The sequence below is a fragment of the Callorhinchus milii genome, unplaced genomic scaffold (assembly GCF_018977255.1).
Source record: "Callorhinchus milii isolate IMCB2004 unplaced genomic scaffold, IMCB_Cmil_1.0 Scaffold2, whole genome shotgun sequence".
Lineage (NCBI taxonomy): Eukaryota > Metazoa > Chordata > Chondrichthyes > Chimaeriformes > Callorhinchidae > Callorhinchus > Callorhinchus milii.
In genome coordinates, this window is record NW_024704743.1 from 28,171,670 (window position 1) to 28,190,743 (window position 19,074).

The 19,074-nt window shown below is 43.6% G+C and overlaps 1 protein-coding gene across 5 annotated transcripts in view; it reads left to right on the forward strand.

Annotated features, from left to right (window-relative positions):
* The first annotated feature begins 8,614 nt into the window (after window positions 1-8,614).
* LOC103176310 (regulation of nuclear pre-mRNA domain-containing protein 1B) overlaps window positions 8,615-19,074 on the forward strand; it is a 37,489-nt gene continuing 27,029 nt past the window's right edge. For all 5 annotated transcript variants that reach the window (XM_042331761.1, XM_042331760.1, XM_042331764.1 and 2 more), the window contains exon 1: window positions 8,615-8,772. In XM_042331761.1, coding sequence (XP_042187695.1) covers window positions 8,622-8,772 — 151 coding nt within the window. In that variant the 5' untranslated portion in view covers window positions 8,615-8,621. The remainder of the gene's footprint in view (window positions 8,773-19,074) is intronic.

The following is a 19,074-nucleotide window of genomic DNA, read 5'->3' on the forward strand; positions in this document are numbered from 1 at the left end:
TGATAATAGGGTAGGTTTAGAATGACTGGGAGGAATGTGTTCGAAAAGCCAAATGCTCTTTCCTGATTCCATCCTTTCAAGTATCCTCATGATATTGGATATAGCTTAGAATATGTTAGAATACACAGCACAGAAACAAGCCATTCGGCCCAACTGGTCTATGCCGGTATTTATGCTCCACATGAACCTCCTCCTGGCCTTCGTAAACTAAGCCTTCAAGCATAACCTTCTATTCCTTTCTCCCTCATGTACCTATCTAGCTTTCCCTTAATTACATCTATGCTATTTACCTCAACTACTCCTTGTGGTAGCATGTTCCACATTCCCACTATTTTCTGTGTGAAGAAATTTCTTCTAACTTCCCTATTTGATCTATTTGTGACTATTTTATATGGATGGCCCCTGGTTTTGGTCTCCCCCATAAGTGGAAACATCTTCCCTATGTCTACATTATCAAACCCTTTCATTATTTTAGAGACCTCAATCAGGTCACCCCTTACCCTCCTCTTTTCAAGAGAAAAGAGTCCAAGTACATTCAGCTTGGTGTCAACTAAATGTGGTCTAACCAAGGTTCTATAGAAGTTTACTATAACTTTGCTGCTTTTCATTCCTATCCCTATAGAAATGAACCCCAATGCCTGGTTTGCTTTTTTATGGATATATTAGATCAACTGCAAATTGATGCTAATATGAAGTACCTGAAGATTGCAGACTGCAGGAAAAGATGGGTAAGAGGGTGTTTTAAATCATTGGTGATTTTTGGAATAAAAAATAAAATTAACTTACATATGAAACAGTTCGTATTTAATGTTCTGTATGGACTATACAGAAAAGTACTATCAATGATTAACAGTCTCTCATTAAGTGATTTGCAAAAGCTTTCAAATTTTGAATTATTTTGTTCACTGCTTCACATTCTTGTAAACTTGTACTTCATGCTAATAGGTGTCTGCAAGGTTCAGTTGGTTGCCCTATCACCACTGGATCAGAAAGCTGTGGATGCAAGCCTCATCTTGGGACATTCAGCACATAGTCGAAGGTGAGACTCCAGTGGAGAACTGGAGGAGAGAGGCATTGTAAGAATTGTTATTCCTCAGATAAGATGTGAGTGTGGGATCCCAGTTGTCTATTCAAGTGGACAATGAAGATCCCATTGCACTACTTGAAAAGTGAAGAAGTTTCTCCCAGTGTCTTAGCCAAAAACATCCAGACAAATTGAGTATTCACCACATGGCTATTTGAAGGGATACTGTTGTGAGACAATTGTCTGTTCTGTTTGCGCATATTAATGTGATAGGCGTTATATCATTATGCAACGAATATTAAACTTTTTGAAAGTATTCAATTCAAAACATATTCACAACACAAACCTATGGTACGATAGATGCTAGAAAATACAGCAGTCATTTAGAAATAATTGATGCCTTGCAGATAAAATCAAGGCCAGATTGTCCAATGTATTTCTATTTGACTGCCACAAAATTTTTGGGGTCCTATGAAGATGTTTATATTGTGCACATTGGTAACTGTTCAACACATAGACATTTTTGGGGGGTCAGTCGTGTGTCATTCACACATGGAAACCAATCACCATGCTTAAGAGCCTCCAAATCAAACTGACAGTTCCATGCATCCCATCTGCACATGGAAATTCCAGAGATATTTATTGGAATGGAATGCCTACTCTCTTTTTCTTTTTGAGCATAGAAAAAAAGGATGTCGAGAGTCACAAGTTGAAGAACATGCATTTTTGTAGAACCTTTTATGTCAAAACTTCTCAAAGTAATTACTGTTACAAGTAATGATTGGGTTATCTCTAGGCAAATGCAGCAGCAAAGTCCTCCACCCATGTGGAGGCAGGCAAGATGTCACAAAGAGAGCTCGCCACTGTATGAATCTGGGTTTAGGATTAAAATTTTGATACACCAGGAAGCATAAGTATGTCTCAGATGGTAGTACTCTCATCTCTGAGTCTGAAGCTTGATGGTTCAATCCCCATGTTGGGAATGTGAACTGATAGTCCAGGCCGACACAACAGTGCAGTGCTGGGGGAATCCTTCCATGTCAGAGGTCCAGTCCTTCAGATGACATTTTAAACCAAAGTCTTGTCTGTCTAATTAGCTGTATGTTAAAGATCCCATGAGTCTAATTCGAAACAGAAAGGTGTTTCTCCTGGTGACCTGGTCAACACTTCCCAGATAAATTGTCATTCACTCATGGCTGTTTGTAAAACCTTATTGCGTGCAAATTGACTGCTGCAGATAAAGTTATTAGACAAAAATACTCGATCAGGTGATAAGGTGTTGTATCAAACATGGGGATTATTATTTTTATCTGGAATAATGGTCAATAAATAATGTGTTTATTTACATGAGGCTAGATATGAGTAAATGAAAATAGAATGTTCACTGAAAGAATGAGCGCATTCTCCCACAACCATTCCAGAAAGAATGTGTCTCCAGGGAAACAAAGTTTATAAACTTTTTCAGGAGCATATAAAATATCTACATAAAAGTTTAAACTGTGTCTCTTTCAATTTTGTTGGAGCCTGAATAAGACAGACACTTTGCAGAATCCCAATCCTGCACATGGAACTCCTTGCCAATGTCCCGACCTCCCAAGCATGCTACAGCTGTTCTGTATTTTCCTGCTGCATACCAATGAAAACCTGATATGCGTTCAACATTATTTTCTCTCGTTTTATAGGTCGGGTGACAGGGTCAATAAAAATTCTGATTGAATAAAATGTTTTATTTGGTCAAATTTAAAGCATTGAAAATTCCTCCGATCATTTTTTTTTCTTTGAGTTGGCCAAATGTTTTCAATGCATTCCTTTATTGCGCAGCCTGTGCCACAGAAAATAGGCATTATGTGTGTCAGTCAGGTTGGTACAAAACCTTTAGTTTAAATAATAGTTTAAAATAGTCAGTAGCCAATAATAATCAAATAGTCCATGCCAGTGTTCATACTTCATATAGATCTCCACCCATCCTATTCCTCTCTCATGTCTTTCTATTCCTACTCCTTCACATATCCATTGTTTCCTCAACCACTTCCAGCAGTGAGCTATTTAGTAGCCATCTGAATAGGCAAACAGATTCTCAATTTAATGTTTTATCTGAAAAGCAACACCTTCGACAATGCAACCAACATTCCTCTAACACAACACTGGAGTTTGATCCCAGAGCGTGAGCTCAAAATCTCCGACATAGGACCCAGGGGGGCGAGAGTACTATCAACAAAGCAAGGCTGGCACATTGCAAAGATTTACATAGATGATACAGTCTGCACAGAAACAAGCCATTGTGCCCAACTAGTCCATGTCATATTTATACTGCACGTGCCCAACTAGTCCATGTCATATTTATACTGCACGTGCCCAACTAGTCCATGTCATATTTATACTGCACGTGCGTCTCCACCCTCTCCTTTATGCATTCTGTTCCATATCCTATTCCCTTCTCCCTCATGTGTATATCTAGCTTCCTCTTGAATGAATCTATATGATTTGTTTCAACCACCATTCCGGGCAGTGAGTTCCACATTCTCACTACCCTCTGCCAGAAGTAATTCCTCCCAAATTCTCTTTTAGATTCCTAGTCACTATCTTATATTTGTGTCCCTGGCCAAAAAAAATAGGATATTTTTCTTCCCCCTTTTCAAATAGTGTCGTGGGATTATTACCATCCACTTGGACACGGACACATGACATTGGTCTGACATCTCATCTCTAGGATGCCACCTTCAACAATGCAATACAACCCAGCACTGCAGTGGAGTGTTCAGCCCAGACTATGTGAGTTCAAACTCTCAATGTGTACTTGAAAATAAAACCCTCTGATTCAGAGGTAAGAGCACTACTGAATGAACCAGGCAAGCACCTATTTGAAAAAGAAATATGTACAGTGTAGTGTAAGTAGTGTGTAGAACATGTCCCTCACATTTTCTTATGTACATTATACACAAAATCCATATTTCAGGTGTTTGTCTGCATTACTCATTTACTGCTTTGGAGAGATTAACAAATATGGTAATTGTTAATGATTTGGGACTGCTACCTGGAATGCATGGCAAAATTTGATCCCGTCTTGTGTGGACTCTGAGAATCCAAACGTGTGCAATTTATTATTCCTAGAATTGTGATATCATAGAACTATAAGAATTTTCAGCACTTAAGGTCATTCGGTCTATTAAGTCAGTTTATATTGTTTTTTTTAATATAATTGTCTAATTCCCTTTCAAAATTTATTATGATTTTGCTTAAACCATTGACTATGGTAGGGAAATCCATGTGTTAATACCCCCACTGGATGTAAAAAAAAAACCTCTCCCTTTGTCTCTCTTTGATGATAATTTTAAATTATTTATTTACCGAGTCACCGATTATAAAACAAAAAAGCCTATTTTTCCAAGAAAGTAGAAATAATGTGGAATTTATGTAGGAAAGGACTGTTCCAGCCTCCAGCAGGCCTCTCAAAGCCAATCTCTGGTTATTACTGGACTTGATCCCTGTCCAGATCTCCAGTAGTGAAGGAGATTAACGTCTTTCTCTTTACACCACCTACCTGGAGTGCCTGGTCTCTTTTTTGTATAAATCTTTAAAAGGAATTTCTAAAATAAAATCGGTTGCACCAACTAGAGAATTTACCCCCCCACCCCCCCCATTACCTAGGGTCATATTCCTTCTGCAAAGCATCATTCCAAAATCCTAACCATGCATGTCCATTTAGATTGAACAGCCAGTTCAAAAATTTGAAGGTTTATGTTTTTAGATAGCATCTAAACAGTTTATTCATTATATGTATTATTTTAATTTTCCTGTTCTACGTTTAGTTCTTTTGTCTGTTTATCCTCTGTTCTAAACTTTGTTTTAACAATCCAAGCACCTAATGCAGTTTACAACATGCTACTGTTAATCATTTTATAGAGCAAAGTCCCATATTCTGGTTTTGAAGACATTTGCGTAATTTAAGTCTTAAATTACTAAATGTCCCAAACCAGAGTTGATTTTGCACTCTTTACTCACTTCAGACTCCATCAATATTAACTATATCATTTTTGGACTTGTAGGAGTTTCAGGAATTCCATTGTCACTTGCTATCAGTTTAACATTTCAGCTCTGGCACTTTGTGGCTGAACATTCTCTTTATAGTAATAAGCTGAGTCAAATTGTAGAAGTAGCTTTATTTACTGTGATGTTGAGATTTAGATTGCTATCAAATCCTGAGAGAATGCTGACTCCCTTGGCTGGCAATTATGTCGTAAAATGTTATTTTTCTATCATGATACTAAAATAATCACTAATATTATACAGTAACAAACATATACAAATGCCACAAAAATTCATTATAACACTAATAATCCATTTATTTAAGATAGCATCTTATTACATCGTCAAAATCTCTCGAAGCTTTTCACAGGATTTTACTGCAGAGCGTAGTGACCGTGATTCAAAAAAAATAATAAGTTGGTCACTCAATCCACGACTGTTTGTGGGACACTTCTGTGCAAAATTGACTGCCACGTTTCACCCACAAAATATACAATCAATTCACTTTACAGTATATTCTGTGAAGTGCTTTGAGACCTCTTGAAGATATGATAAGGTGCTACATCAAATGCAACGATTATTATTATTATATTTATCCCTAAACTGCAAAATGGACACTTCACCCTTAGACTGGTAGCAAAATAGTTATGGATGTTTCTATCTCCATAGGCTGACTGATGACTGCTACTTCCTGAACTTCTCCAAGCCTATTCCTTTGATTACCCCTCCTCTTAGCAAATTCTGGTTTGTGTTCATCCTCTGTGATCTCAGCGCCACCATCAATGGTCTAGTCTTTATTTCTTACACCCCTAACCTCTGGAACTTTGCCCATGTCCGACTGTATCTTACTCTCTTTCCTTTATTGTTAGGTATTCCGAGACTCTACCTTCCGAAAAGGGTGCCACATAAATACAGGTTGGTGTTATTGTTGTTGTAAGTCATGCCTCAAATCCCAGCTTTCATACGCTTCTCTGGCCACCTCTCCCTCCTCTGCTCAGGGTCGAACTGCATCCCTGTAAAGTGCTCTGAGATAAATGCAAGTGGTTGTATTGTGACTCTGCATTATTTGAGATGGAACGTTGAAGCTATTCATTCGAAGTTACATCCATCCTAAATCCATTCAACTTTTGCTCAGACTCTGCCGGAGAGAATGTGTGTTTCATTCAGAGATAGGTAAATGTGTAGGTGAAATACATATGTGGACTTCTCAATCTGGTTTGGATACTCTTAAACATATGATAGGTTTCCGCACGCGTCAGACAATGGGCTGTCCGAAAAATAACTGTGAACGTTTAACTTTTGGTGTTGGTGCAGAGGGTGGGAAATTGCAGTTTGTGATTTAATAGTTATCAATGGCATCAGCTATCACTGATTAAAGTTATCACAAGTGCAATACCTTGTAGGCATCTGCCTACGAATACATAGTTACCGCATGTTTTAACTCTTCTAGCAGTTTCAGGAATTCCATTCTCTCACAGTAATACCTGTGAATTGCTTTAGGACACTTTGACATAAGGCACTATATCGAATGCAAGATTAGTATCATAATACTGTACCATGTAGTCATGTCTACACTGGTCACCAGTCAATAATAAGTGTGCTAATGTTACTAGTCAGTAACAAGAGAGTGCTGAAATCGCCAGTCTTTAAGCAGGATTTCCTTGGAGCTGAACTGGCAGTCTGTGTGGTGGTCTCGGTACAGCGGTTCCTGAGCCAGGCGGGTCTGCCCTGTTCCAGGGCACTGCTGATGACAGCACAGCCAGCCAGCCTGGCGCATTGACAGGACCTGGAATTAGCAGACCAGTCACTGGAGGCAGGGAGTCATCCCACTCAGCTCCTGCAAGCTAAAGCCCTAATGGGTAGTAGACTTGTCCTATCTGGACAAGCAGCGGGAAAGCTTGCCAGACAGCAATATCAATGGCAATCTTTGTGGTTTTAGTTGGTTTGACTACAGCAGTTACCCCAACACACACTCTGGGGTTCCCAAGCCTTGGCTCTTGCCAACCTGGACCTAATACGTTCCCGAATTAGTTAAGCAGGACCCGTCCCTCCAGCGAGACAGTGCACATTCCATTCCAATAAATATTTATGGGGTTTCCAGGTGTAGGTGGGAGGTGTGGAAATCTCTGTTCCGTTTGGATACTCTTTAGCATTGTGATGGGTTTCCGCATGTGTCAGACACCCGTCTGACCGACAAAAAACAGTCAATAACAAGAGCGTGCTGACATCACCAGTCAATAACAAGAGGGTGTTGACATCACCAGTCAATAACAAGAGGGTGTTGACATCACCAGTCAATAACAAGAGCGTGCTGACATCACCAGTCAATAACAAGAGCGTGCTGACATCACCAGTCAATAACAAGAGCGTGCTGACATAACCAGTCAATAACAAGAGCGTGCTGACATCACCAGTCAATAACAAGAGGGTGTTGACATCACCAGTCAATAACAAGAGGGTGTTGACATCACCAGTCAATAACAAGAGCGTGCTGACATCACCAGTCAATAACAAGAGCGTGCTGACATCACCAGTCAATAACAAGAGCGTGCTGACATAACCAGTCAATAACAAGAGCGTGCTGACATCACCAGTCAATAACAAGAGCGTGCTGACATCACCAGTCAATAACAAGAGGGTGTTGACATCACCAGTCAATAACAAGAGGGTGTTGACATCACCAGTCAATAACAAGAGCGTGCTGACATCACCAGTCAATAACAAGAGCGTGCTGACATCACCAGTCAATAACAAGAGCGTGCTGACATCACCAGTCAATAACAAGAGCGTGCTGACATCACCAGTCAATAACAAGAGCGTGCTGACATCACCAGTCAATAACAAGAGCGTGCTGACATCACCAGTCAATAACAAGAGCGTGCTGACATCACCAGTCAATAACAAGAGCGTGCTGACATCACCAGTCAATAACAAGAGCGTGCTGACATCACCAGTCAATAACAAGAGCGTGCTGACATCACCAGTCAATAACAAGAGCGTGCTGACATCACCAGTCAATAACAAGAGCGTGCTGACATCACCAGTCAATAACAAGAGCGTGCTGACATCACCAGTCAATAACAAGAGGGTGCTGACATCACCAGTCAATAACAAGGGCGTGCTGACATCACCAGTCAATAACAAGAGCGTGCTGACATCACCAGTCAATAACAAGAGCGTGCTGACATCACCAGTCAATAACAAGAGCGTGCTGACATCACCAGTCAATAACAAGAGCGTGCTGACATCACCAGTCAATAACAAGAGCGTGCTGACATCACCAGTCAATAACAAGAGCGTGCTGACATCACCAGTCAATAACAAGAGCGTGCTGACATCACCAGCCAATAACAAGAGGGTGCTGACATCACCAGCCAATAACAAGAGCGTGCTGACGTCACCAGCCGATTACACGAACGCGATGACGTCACTAGCCAACAACACACGTGTGCTGACGTCACTGCGGAGGGAGGCCGCCGCCATCTTGGCGGTTCAGCGGCGGCTGCGGGTCTCGGGTTTGTCAGTTACTACACTCCCCTCCCCCCACACCCCCCTTCCCCCCCCCCGCACCATGTCCGCCTTCTCCGAGGCTGCTCTGGAGAAGAAACTGCTGGAGCTAAGCAACTCCCAGCAGAGCGTCCAGACCCTGTCCCTGTGGCTCATCCACCACCGCAAACACTCCAAGATCATCGTCCTGGTCTGGCACCGCGAGCTCCGCAAAGGTAAGAGAGAGACTGAGACACACACACACACACACAGGGAAGGAGAGGACAGGGAGAGACTGACACACAGAGAGAGTGAGAGACTGGCCTCAGAGAGAGAGCCTGGCCTCAGAGAGTGAGAGACTGGCCTCAGAGAGAGAGAGAGAGACTGGCCTCAGAAAGAGAGAGTGAGAGACTGGCCTCAGAGAGAGAGAGAGAGAGACTGGCCTCAGAAAGAGAGAGTGAGAGACTGGCCTCAGAGAGAGAGAGAGAGAGACTGGCCTCAGAGAGAGAGAGACTGGCCTCAGAGAGTGAGAGACTGGCCTCAGAGAGAGAGAGACTGGCCTCAGAGAGAGAGAGAGAGAGCCTGGCCTCAGAGAGAGAGTGAGAGACTGGCCTCAGAGAGAGAGAGTGAGAGACTGGCCTCAGAGAGAGAGAGACTGGCCTCAGAGAGAGAGAGTGAGAGACTGGCCTCAGAGAGAGAGAGACTGGCCTCAGAGAGAGAGAGTGAGAGACTGGCCTCAGAGAGAGAGACTGGCCTCAGAGAGAGAGAGTGAGAGACTGGCCTCAGAGAGTGAGAGACTGGCCTCAGAGAGTGAGAGACTGGCCTCAGAGAGTGAGAGTGAGAGACTGGCCTCAGAGAGAGAGAGTGAGAGACTGGCCTCAGAGAGAGAGAGTGAGAGACTGGCCTCAGAGAGTGAGAGACTGGCCTCAGAGAGTGAGAGACTGGCCTCAGAGAGTGAGAGTGAGAGACTGGCCTCAGAGAGTGAGAGACTGGCCTCAGAGAGAGAGAGTGAGAGACTGGCCTCAGAGAGAGTGAGAGACTGGCCTCAGAGAGAGAGAGTGAGAGCCTGGCCTCAGAGAGAGAGAGTGAGAGACTGGCCTCAGAGAGAGTGAGAGACTGGCCTCAGAGAGAGAGGGTGAGAGACTGGCCTCAGAGAGTGAGAGACTGGCCTCAGAGAGAGTGAGAGACTGGCCTCAGAGAGAGAGAGTGAGAGACTGGCCTCAGAGAGTGAGAGACTGGCCTCAGAGAGTGAGAGACTGGCCTCAGAGAGTGAGAGCCTGGCCTCAGAGAGAGAGAGAGACTGGCCTCAGAGAGAGAGGGTGAGAGACTGGCCTCAGAGAGTGAGAGACTGGCCTCAGAGAGAGTGAGAGACTGGCCTCAGAGAGAGAGAGTGAGAGCCTGGCCTCAGAAAGAGAGAGTGAGAGACTGGCCTCAGAGAGAGAGAGTGAGAGACTGGCCTCAGAGAGTGAGAGACTGGCCTCAGAGAGTGAGAGACTGGCCTCAGAGAGTGAGAGCCTGGCCTCAGAGAGAGAGAGAGACTGGCCTCAGAGAGAGAGACTGGCCTCAGAGAGAGAGAGTGAGAGCCTGGCCTCAGAAAGAGAGAGTGAGAGACTGGTCTCAGAGAGAGAGAGTGAGAGACTGGCCTCAGAGAGTGAGAGACTGGCCTCAGAGAGAGAGAGAGACTGGCCTCAGAGAGTGAGAGCCTGGCCTCAGAGAGTGAGAGTGAGAGACTGGCCTCAGAGAGAGAGACTGGCCTCAGAGAGAGAGACTGGCCTCAGAGAGAGTGAGAGACTGGCCTCAGAGAGAGAGACTGGCCTCAGAAAGAGAGAGTGAGAGACTGGCCTCAGAGAGTGAGAGTGAGAGACTGGTCTCAGAGAGAGAGAGTGAGAGACTGGCCTCAGAGAGTGAGAGCCTGGCCTCAGAGAGTGAGAGTGAGAGACTGGACTCAGAGAGAGAGACTGGCCTCAGAAAGAGAGAGTGAGAGACTGGCCTCAGAGAGTGAGAGTGAGAGACTGGTCTCAGAGAGAGAGAGTGAGAGACTGGCCTCAGAGAGAGAGACTGGCCTCAGAGAGAGCGACTAGCCTCAGAGAGAGAGACTGGCCTCAGAAAGAGAGAGTGAGAGACTGGCCTCAGAGAGTGAGAGACTGGCCTCAGAGAGAGAGAGACTGGCCTCAGAGAGAGAGAGTGAGAGACTGGCCTCAGAGAGAGAGTGAGACTGGCCTCAGAGAGAGAGAGAGCCTGGCCTCAGAGAGAGAGACTGGCCTCAGAGTGAGAGACTGGCCTCAGAGAGAGAGAGAGCCTGGCCTCAGAGAGAGTGAGAGCCTGGCCTCAGAGAGAGAGACTGGCCTCAGAGAGAGAGCCTGGCCTCAGAGAGAGAGAGTGAGAGACTGGCCTCAGAGAGTGAGAGACTGGCCTCAGAGAGAGAGAGAGAGAGCCTGGCCTCAGAGAGAGAGAGAGCCTGGCCTCAGAGAGAGAGACTGGCCTCAGAGAGAGAGAGAGAGAGAGAGCCTGGCCTCAGAGAGAGAGAGTGAGAGACTGGCCTCAGAGAGAGAGAGTGAGAGACTGGCCTCAGAGAGAGAGAGCCTGGCCTCAGAGAGAGAGAGAGCCTGGCCTCAGAGAGAGAGAGAGCCTGGCCTCAGAGAGAGTGAGAGCCTGGCCTCAGAGAGAGTGAGAGCCTGGCCTCAGAGAGAGAGACTGGCCTCAGAGAGAGAGAGACTGGCCTCAGAGAGAGAGAGTGAGAGACTGGCCTCAGAGAGAGAGAGACTGGCCTCAGAGAGAGAGAGTGAGAGACTGGCCTCAGAGAGAGAGAGACTGGCCTCAGAGAGAGAGAGTGAGAGACTGGCCTCAGAGAGAGAGAGAGAGAGAGACTGGCCTCAGAGAGAGAGAGTGAGAGACTGGCCTCAGAGAGAGAGAGACTGGCCTCAGAGAGAGAGAGAGAGAGAGCCTGGCCTCAGAGAGAGTGAGAGACTGGCCTCAGAGAGAGCGAGAGAGAGACTGACTTCAGAGCAGAGAAAGAGGGATCCTGGCCCTAAAGCAGAGAGCACCTGGCCTGAGCCACGGTGTTTGCTGCTTTATCCAGTGCCTGTGCAGCCTCGGGATCCAACTAGTCAACTGGACGGTCAGGTCCACTGTAATTCTCGCTATGAGAGATAATCAGAGGGCACCATGTTATTACAATAACAGGATATTAACACAGCATCTCCGTCTTATTGTGATCAGTGATATACAGGATCACTGCATCCTTGTTACTATTATAATATCGACAATGGTCCTCATATCACTGAACTATCAGCAATTAACCTACTGTTATATCAATGCTTCATATTCATGTTAATCACGTACTATATTTGTGTAAGCAATGCAGTGTTATTGCAATATTCATAATGCATGGTTACTATAATGCTAGTGGTCCTTGTAAAATTGACAGTGCACAGTATTATCACCATTATCACCAGTATTATTACTGTTTCAGGCTTATTACTCTATTGGACTGCATTCTTGCCAGGATCTCGGTTTTGCACCATGCCGATCACAATAAAATAGAATAACAATTTTGTTGTAGTGGGCATTCTCCTGGAAAATAATCTTGTTTACTGTTAGACTATTCCTGTGCAGCCTTTCTCCAATTTTTGTTACTTCTGCATTAAGGTAATTTCTTTTTAAGCTTTCCTCATTTTCACACAGTCACTCACGATCTAGGCTGACACTCCAGTGCAGTGCAGTAGGTGTGCTTAATTGTTGGACGTACTCTCCTTCAGATGAGACTTTAAACTGAGGACCCTGTCAGGTGGACGCGAAAGATTCCATTGCACTATTCAAAAAGGGCAGAGAGTTTTTTCCACTGTCCTGGCCAACATTTCCCAGATAAAATTGGTCACTCACTTCATGGCTGTTTGTGGGACATTGGTGTGTGCAAATTTACTGTTGCATTCACGTACACATACACAGTCATTGCACTTCACAGTAAAATCTTGTGAAGCACTTTGAGACATCTTGACAATGTGGTAAGGTGCCATATCAAATGCAAGGATTATTATTGTATATTTAAGCCATGGCAGAAAGGTATTTGCCTCAAGGCATCACATTATACTACACTGAAGACATGGATAAGTCTTGTGATGTTAAAACCCAAATTGGCTTCTGATTATACAAGGCTTCAACTTTTCATCGCTCAATAGGTCAACATATGTACCAGATTTGCTTAAACCCTTTTTCTCAGATACCATTGTTCTATTGGTCTACATTTCTGCTCAAATCTATGTCTTTTAGTGTTTGGAGTGTGCCATTTTGTAATTTTGGTATTCTAATGCTGCAAGTAGATGATTACTGATGAGAAAAATTAATATTGTTTGAGCCTTGAGGTGTAAGCCTGAATTAGTTGGCACTCTCGACTGTCAGAAAGTTCTAGGTTCAAGCCCCACATCAGGACTGGTAGTATATATAGTCTAGGCTGATACTCCAGTGGAGTGCTTGGGAGTGGTGTCCTTCACATGAGACTTCAACCTATGTCATGTCTGCCTGCCCAGGTGGACGTGACCTGGTTGACGTCAATAAACCAAAGCTCTCCTGATTGGCTTCCGTCAGCGCCTCCACACTTCAGGCACTGGCAGCATTACCATCCGTGGATGCACACACCACCTCACTGGCGTCTTGTTGGAATGCTCACCTATCCTTTCTACCCCACATCCGTGCCATGACCCGCTCTGCCATCCTCCCCACTCCAGAACATCACGCAGCTCCGCCACTGCCTCTCCGCTCAGGCTGCTGAAACCCTCATCCATGCGTTTATTACATCCAGGGCAGCTCTGCTTGTTGGCGTTCCCGACTCTTCCCTCCACAAGCTACAGATCATTCAGAACTCTGCAGCTCGTGCCCTCTCCCGCACCAGACTCCGTGATCCTACCCCGCCCACCCACGCCTGGCTCCAACAGCTTCCCATCCCCCAGAGTATTGAGTTCAGAATCCTCGTCCTCGCCTTCAAAACACTCCACAGCTTTACTCCTTCCTACATGTGTGATCTGTGAACTCCTTATGCCATACCAGCCTGTCTGTTCTCTCCTCTCGGCAGGCTCCGAGTCTTCCATGGCCCCTCCCAGCCCATCCCACCATCGGCGTTCAGGCCTTCAGCATCTCTACCCTCACCTTTGGGATTCCATTCCACATTCCCTTTGTTTTGCTCCCTTCCTTGCCTCCGTCAAGGCACGTCTCAAGACCCCCCACTTCGACTGCATATTTGGCCACCCTCCTACCCCTACCCTCCTTGCTTTCGACCCTTGATTGGGTTCAAATCCCTGAAGTCCAGCACCTTGGGACGTCTTCACGGCGTGAAAGGCACTATACAATTGTAATTTGTTGTTGCTGTTAGGTGGAACTTAAAGATCCCAATGTCCTGCCATTAATCCCTTAGATAAAATTGCTCATTTGCTTCATGGCTGTTTGTGGGATGTCACTGTGCGCAAATTAGCTTCCACATTTACCTGTACAATAAGCACCCATTACACTTTAAAGCAAATCCTGTGAAGCGTTTTAGTAATAATAATCCTTGCATTTGGCATAGCGCCTTATCACGTCTTCGAGAAGTGTCAAGCATTTCGAAGGTATACTGTAAAGTGAATTGACTGTATATTTTGTGGGCATATTTTGCACTTGGCATGGCGCCTTATCACATCTTTGAGTCCTCTCAAAGCACTTCATAGAATATACTGGAAAGTGAATTGACGAGATGTGGTGGGCGTAACGCCGCAGCCAATTGCACACAGCAATATCCCATAATGACCAAATTATTATTATTTTGGAAGGGATTAAAACCCCGGAAGATCGATCTACCCATCGTTTAACAATCAGGTTTCTACTTGTTGTGGAACAGAGAGAGATGTGTGGAGTAAAGAAACTTGTATAGCATTTCGCCCTGCCCAGGAATCAAACCCAGATCCTGTCACTTGCGAGGCAAGTACTCAAACCAATGGAGGAATTCACGCTTTGAGGTGTCCTGATGTGAAAGGTGTAAAGATTAAATGCAATGTTTATCGTATTCAATGAGTCTTGATTTGCGATCAGAATTTAATAGCTGCATCCGGGTTGAGAACTCAATAGCTCTTCCTAAGGGACAAAAATGTTACTTGGACTTTGAGAATCTTAGCTGGAAAAAAAATCTTTTCTTATTCTTTCTCCATTTTTTGTTAATAATTTTCGCTTTTATTCTCCTTTCTGTTAAATAGTTTGTTGCATCTTCATTGGCCTCAATGTTTGGTTTTTCTACCAATAGTCAGACTCACAGGCAGTGAATGCACATAATTGTAAACACTAGCAGAATTAAAAAAAATCTCGACGAGGCTTAAAAATGATGCTCTCAAAATACAGGATAGGAAAATTGACACTCCTGAGACCATGAAATAAAAAACAACTGATTGAACAATTCAGTAGATGGGCATATTCATAGGAGGTTATTTTTAAAAACAATTGCCCAGATAAAATAAATTGAAGAAAATTTCACCGATAGTTTGGACAAGAAAGGGTGGATAAAAATATGATACTGTGTACACCTTGCATTATTTAAGCTGGTTATATGGTGCGTTTTTGCATATACAGTATGAACACATCCAAGTGTGAATTTTACTGAGCATGTTCCCTAAGGCCCTTTCAAACCTGCTTAATAATATATAAAAAACAAAAGCCCGATTAGAATGCCCATACTTTTTTTTCTGACAAGATTAAAATGATGTAGACTCAGGTGCAGTATATATATACTCCAGGCAGTATAATTGTAGCATAAATTTATTTTCCGGTTTACATGTTTTTGGGATATAAAGAAGATTAGTGATGAGCACCTTGTAATGTTGATGCAGCATGGACATTTTTCCCCTTAGGCTGGAGGACTACTAACTTAGTGTTTAGTAAGTTACAAGTACTGCAGCCTTTGAGTCAGAAGATTCTGGGATCAAAACTCATACTGGGACTTTGAGCTCAAATTCCAGTGCTGGGGGAGGGGGTGGGGTGCTGTTTTGTTGGAGGTGCTCTCCTCGAGATGAGAAATTAAACTGATCTTCTCCCAGTGGTGTGACCAACAATCCTTTGCAGATTAATTATTCATTCACCTCATGGCTGTTTATGGGGCCTCGCAATGTACAGAATAGCTACCACGTTCGCCTGCTAAAAACAGTCACTAGAAGACGAGCATTGACATTTCATTATGTAAGGCACTATATAGGTTTGTTCACTTATGTAAACTGATCGGTAATCAAGTGGTAGTGAAGGTTTCCACGTTGATTTCTAGGCAGTTGAACCTCAGCACAATTTCCACAAAGTGTTGGCAACTTCGGTCCTGTTCGAAATTCACTGGTCGTGACGCAGTACTATTTGTCGTTCTGAGACAATTCGGGCTTTTGTCAAAGATTTTTAAACGGTACCTACCTTTTAAAGCATAGAATGGTATTAGAATCATAGAATTGTACAGCACAGAAGGAGGCCATTCGGCCCATTGTGTCTGTGTCGGCTCTTTGAAAAGAGCCATCCAATTCAATCCCACTCCCCCGCTCTCTCCCCACAGCCCTGCAAATAATTATCTGCTTCTCTCTTAAAAGTTGTTATTGAAATCGGCTTCTACCATCCTTTCAGGCAGTGCATTCCAGATCCGAACAATTCGCTGCGTGAAAAAAATTCTCCTCACCGCCCCCCTCTGTTTCTTTTAACAACTATTTTAAATCAGTGCCCTTGGGATAATCAGTGGAAATAGTTTCTCCTTCTTTACCCTACTGAATCCCCTCATAATTTTGAAAACTTCTATTGTCTCCTCTGCTCCAAGGAGAATAATCCTAGCTTCTCTCTCCTCTCCCCTTAACTGAAGTCCCTCATTCCTGGTATTTTCCTGGTAAATCTCCTTTGCACCCTCTCCAATGCCTTGACATAAAGTGTGGGGCCCAGAACTGAACACAGCTAAGGCCAAATATCTGTTTCATAAAGGTTCATCTTTTCTATGCTATGCCCCTATTTATAAAGCCTAGCAACCCTTATGCTTTCTAACCGCTTTATCTACCTGTCCTGCCACCTTCAAAGATGTATTTATATGAACCCCCAGGTCTCTCTGTTCCTTCACCCCCTTTAAGACTGTACCATCTAACTCCAGTGGTTAGAGTGCTCTAATCACTGGAGTCCTGTAGCTCAGTGGTTAGAGCACTCGCCTCGCAAGAGAGAGACCTGGGTTAGTTTCCTGGCAGGGCGAAGCCTTGGGCAAGTTTCCTTACTCCACGTGCCTCATAATAATCCCTCAAGAAAAAATAAATGAATAAATAATAATAATTTGGTCGCTCAATCCACGACTGTTTGTGGAACACCTCTGTGCGCAATTGGCTGCCGTGTTTCGCCCACAAATATAGAGTCAATTCACTTTACAGTATATTCTGTGAAGCGCTTTGAGATGTCTCCAAGACGTGAAAAGCGCTATATTAAATGCAAAGATTATTATTATTTTATATTGCCTCTCCTCATTCTTCCTCCCAAAATGCATCACTTCGCACATTAAACTTCATCTGCCACGTGTCTGCCTATTTTACCAGTCTGTCTTTGTCTATCTGCCTTCTGCGACTATCTTCCTCACTACCTACTACTTTTCCGATCTTAGTATCATCTGCAAACTAGGAAATTGTACTCCCTGTACCCAAGTCCGGGTCATTTATGTAGATCAAAAACAGCAGTGGTCCCAATACTGACCCCTGGGGGACACCACTGCACACTTCCCTCCAGTCAGAAAAGCAACTGTTATTATTGAAGTTTAAGTTAGGTAAATGCAGTAAGCTTCAGTCATTGTAATGATGCATTTTAAAATGATCATATTAGATATGGTGGCCAGATTTGAAAAGAAAGGAGCTAATATTTCAGAGAATTTTTCCCACTTCAACTAATTCTAGGTTATATGTGTGTCAAATGACCAATTTGATCCTCCTGATGTGAAAGGCACTGTATCAAATGCAAGGATCATTATTAGTCATTAAAATACATGATCATTCTCCTTAGAGGGCAAGTAAGTGGTGTCTCCTTGGAGTTGAACCAGCTCCAAGGTGACATGCTTCGCAATAGAAAGTCGGAATCAAGTCATCCCTCCTTGGCGTTCTCAGTAGACTGACTCCTGAGTCAGGCTCGTTCGCAGAGCTCGGGGCAGGGAGTCTTCCCACTCGCCTCCTGAAAGCCCATGCCCTAATGGGTAGGGTGGTCCTAGTTGTACAAGCATTGGCAAGTTTGTCAGACAATGTTTTCAATGGCAAGCAATGTGCATTTTGATGATTAAACTTCAACAATACCCCAAATCATACTCTGAGATCCCCAAGTCTTGACTCTTGCCAAACCTGCTCCTAATACGGTTCAGTGTTAGGTAAGCAGGGAACAGAGTGTGCATATTCCATTGCAATAGATGGGAGTTTCCATGTGGCGGTGGAATGTATAGAACTCTGTTTGGTTTGGACACTCTTTAATCATGGTGATGAATTGCCTTATGTGTTAGTCACCCAGCTAACAAAATAAAAATTATACATACATGCAGAAACACTGCATTTACTACCAAAACTATTAATGGGAATGAAGGCATCATGTGTCAATTCACCAGCCTATGTCTTCAGGTGATAATAAATACTGTTTATACTTGTTTCTTATCATCTCAAAATATCTCAAACTGCTTCAAACAATGAATGATTTTAAAGTGTAGTAAATATAATTCTGAATTAAATCATGGCAGCTGACCGTAGGTCAAGCATAATCACACAATGAACAATAAGATGTATGACCATTTACTCTGTTTTTGTGATGAATTTCATTGAGAGGAGAGTATTGGCTAGGGCACCAGAAGAATCACTGCTGTTGAAAATATTACCATGCGATTTCTAAACCCTACCTGAGCTACCAGTCAGGATCTTAATTTAACATTGCATACAAAGAATAGGACTTATATACAGTTCTGCACTGTTGCACTGTCTAGATTAGTTCTGGTGGTTAGGTTAAAACCCACAACCTTGTAGTTGCATATTGATGTTGTTAATCTGGCTCATTTGGTTGACTCTCACTGTTGAGTCCAAAGGTTGTGGTTGAAGTCCCACGTTGGGGCTTTGAACTCAAAGAGTCTAGGCTGACACGTCATTGCATTGTTAGGGGTGCACTGTATTGTTGGATTTGCCATCCTTTGAATTAGATGTTAAACCAATGCCCACTCTTCCTGTTCAGGTGGACATTAAAGACCCCATGGGAATATTCAACATGAAAATGGAGTTTTTCCTGGTATTCTGGCCAATACCCCCCTCAGGTGAAATTGGCCCTTCACGGTTCATCACTATTTGTAGGACCTTGCTGTTCACAAATCGCTGCTGTGTTTGCCCACAAAATTCAGTCACCACACTTTACAGTAAATACTGTGAAGTGTTTTGAGTTATAATATGTAATAATAATAATCCTTGCATTTGACATAGCGCTTTTCACGTCTTCAAGACATCCCAAAGCGCTTCACAGAATATACTGTAAAGTGAATTGACTGTATATTTGTGGGTGAACGCGGCAGC